This window comes from Pyxicephalus adspersus, chromosome 8, assembly GCF_032062135.1.
Source record: "Pyxicephalus adspersus chromosome 8, UCB_Pads_2.0, whole genome shotgun sequence".
In the NCBI taxonomy this organism is placed as follows: Eukaryota; Metazoa; Chordata; class Amphibia; order Anura; family Pyxicephalidae; genus Pyxicephalus; species Pyxicephalus adspersus.
The window spans coordinates 68,126,513-68,129,269 of record NC_092865.1 but is presented as its reverse complement, the minus strand read 5'-3'; the positions used below and the strand labels follow the sequence as shown (position 1 = coordinate 68,129,269).

Below are 2,757 nucleotides of genomic sequence, written 5' to 3'. Positions count from 1 at the left end.
TTAGGAGTAACCTTGCAGTTTGCAGCCCATTTCCATGACAACACCGGGGATGTTTTTCATGCTCAGAATTCTGTTCTCAAGTTTGCAGTTAACAGGTAAGTGCAGTGTGTATTTAGCGATAGAGACCAAGAAAGTCCACTTTCATATCTGCAGCATCTTGCTGCCTTGCTGTATACAGAAGGAAAGCTGCAGTATTATACTACCGTGTCAACATGCACATAAAAATCTTTATTCCATTCTCTGGCTCACACATAAATAAAACTGTTCACTTGCCTTCTGCTGTGACAGTGTTCAGATGTAATTTATCATAGTTTCCACCTCTCTGTTTAGCTAGTAAACAATGCTAATCCATGGGAAGTTTGCTGTTGTGAAATACAACCCAATGACTATCACAGTGGCAAGAAAGTAGACAGATTTATTTATGTGCAAGTATGAGATGGCGAGATCACTCCAACTGGTGTATGAAATGTACTGTATTGGGGAGGGAAATGGCAGAATTCATTGTGTGATGCTAGCCATGTGAGAAACAGAACTTGGAAGGGCAGGGCGGTAGTAGGAAGGTAAATGATTCTAGACGTGCCCAAAGCCAAATTATTTTGCTTTGATTGTTCCCTTATGACTCAAGAAAATGTACATCTCGCCATTTAACTCTTCCCAATTTCTCTCCTAAGAAATATTGTTATTTCATGTACACCTTTTTTTGTTGCATCGTGCTACATGATCGGTTTGTTATTACTAATTCTGAATTTGATATTTCTTCCTTATTTCAGAGATGATTTTGTACAGATTGGAAAGGGATCCACAAATGACAGCTTTGTCATGCGCACAGTCAATGTTGGATACACTATATTAAGTGTTTGGGATGCTGAGAACCCGGCAATCTCTGACTATATTCCCCTTCCTGTCCAGCACAGCATTTACCCGAGTTTACAGGAAGAAGTTGTGGTTGGTGATGTAATGTGTTTTACAAGCACAATAGCCAGTCACAAAGGTGAGATATTGAAAGCTTCTCAACATTATGTTTGTACTTAACTATGAAGTTATTAATATTAATAAACAGGATTTATATAGCGCAACATATTACTCAGCGCTGTACAATAAATAGGGGTTGCAAGTGACAGATTAATACAGACAGTGATACAGAAGGAGAGGACCCTGCCCACAACAGCTTACAATCTAGGAGGTGATACTTGACGCTGGTTGCACCTCTTGTCCTCTAACAGTGCTTGTTTATAATACAGGGAAGTGACGCCACTTCATTGTCAATAAAATGTATTGTCAGTGAGTTGAAAGATAAATAACATATATGCCTTGATTGAGCATCCTAAAAATCAAAAAACTAAATGTAGGATATTGGTGTTTTGGACAACCTGTGATAACTTGTAAATACATCATTTGTTAAGCACTTTCTGCATTTACCACATTAAATAAGCCACACACATACACACACCATTTACGTGAACCTTTTACTAATGTGCAGGTAAAAAAATCTGAATGCCCTTTTTTTAGAAACGGTATACAAGTGGAGTAACATTTCTTAAGGGCTGCTAGTTAACTGAAAGAAGTTAACTATAAAAAAGTGAGATAATGGAAATGTTGGGCTGAGCGTCTTGCCTACTATTTTAAGATACTTCAGTTTTAGGCTTGTTATATAATAAAGGAGCCATTAGGATTATGTAAAGGAACTTAAAGGTTTAGTTACAAGAAAACACTTGTCTTCTTTAAACAGCCCAGGTAGTGTCTTCAGGCCTTGGCTTAGGTATAGGAGAGAACAGCCACTCATTAAGCCTGTCCTAAACTGGTCTAATCAGATAAAAATGAAAAAGAATAATTGGGCATGTAGTGCAAAGCTCTCAGGGATATTCATCTTTGACAGTGAAGACTCTTATCATTGATTATTCCTTTTCTTGATGACTCCTTGTAACATAACCTTTTAACATATCTGGTCAGCCTGTGACCCATTAGCTTAATTGTACCTTGACCCCTAAACAGACCTTTGCTATATTAAAAAAGACTCCCGTCCTCTAAAGGAACAAAAATCTTATGTCTGCTATACACAGTCATATTTTTTTAGTTTCAGTAGGTTTTAATAAAGTTTTACAACAAAAAAAGCAAATAGTGAAAAATTAGGATGATAATGCAATAGAAGGATGAGCACCGCATATAAAATCTCAGAGTTAGACCGGAAAAGATAGATAGATAGATAGATAGATAGATAGATAGATATGTATGTGTAACTACATGTACTTTTTTGCAATGCACAATACATTATATATTTATAAATAGTGAAAACAGTAACTGGCATGTATTCTCTCTTGACAGGTTTGGTGGGAACATGGAGTTCTTCCTCTAGCTCCATTCTTCAAATTGATCCCAGGACAGGTGTTGCTTTAGCAAGAGATTCTGGATTTGTGACTGTTTATTATGAAATTCCTGGGTTCCTTAAGTCTTACCGTGAGGTATACAATCCATAAATTGAATCCAAATGCATGCATGCATGTGTCTTTACTCTCTTAAAAAAGTTAGTCACCAATATTGGTGAACCTGTTACCTACACAGCGGCCTATTGAATATTTGTAAGAAGTATATATTAAAATATGGTTACATAGGCAGGTTACACGGTAAATTAGACAAATGGAGATAAATGCCAGTTTGGTATCTCTAGAACTTAATTAAGGGGGTGGTGCTGCACCCTTTATTTATATATATATATATATATATATATATATATATATATATATATATATATATATATAT

At 36.1% G+C, this 2,757-nt stretch overlaps 1 protein-coding gene across 1 annotated transcript in view; it reads left to right on the top strand.

Annotated features, from left to right (window-relative positions):
* The window catches only part of NUP210 (nucleoporin 210), a 39,824-nt gene that overhangs the window by 28,739 nt on the left and 8,328 nt on the right, over positions 1-2,757 (top strand). The window contains exons 25-27 of the mRNA XM_072421233.1: positions 5-95; positions 771-991; positions 2,323-2,459. Coding sequence (XP_072277334.1) covers positions 5-95; positions 771-991; positions 2,323-2,459 — 449 coding nt within the window. The remainder of the gene's footprint in view (positions 1-4; positions 96-770; positions 992-2,322; positions 2,460-2,757) is intronic.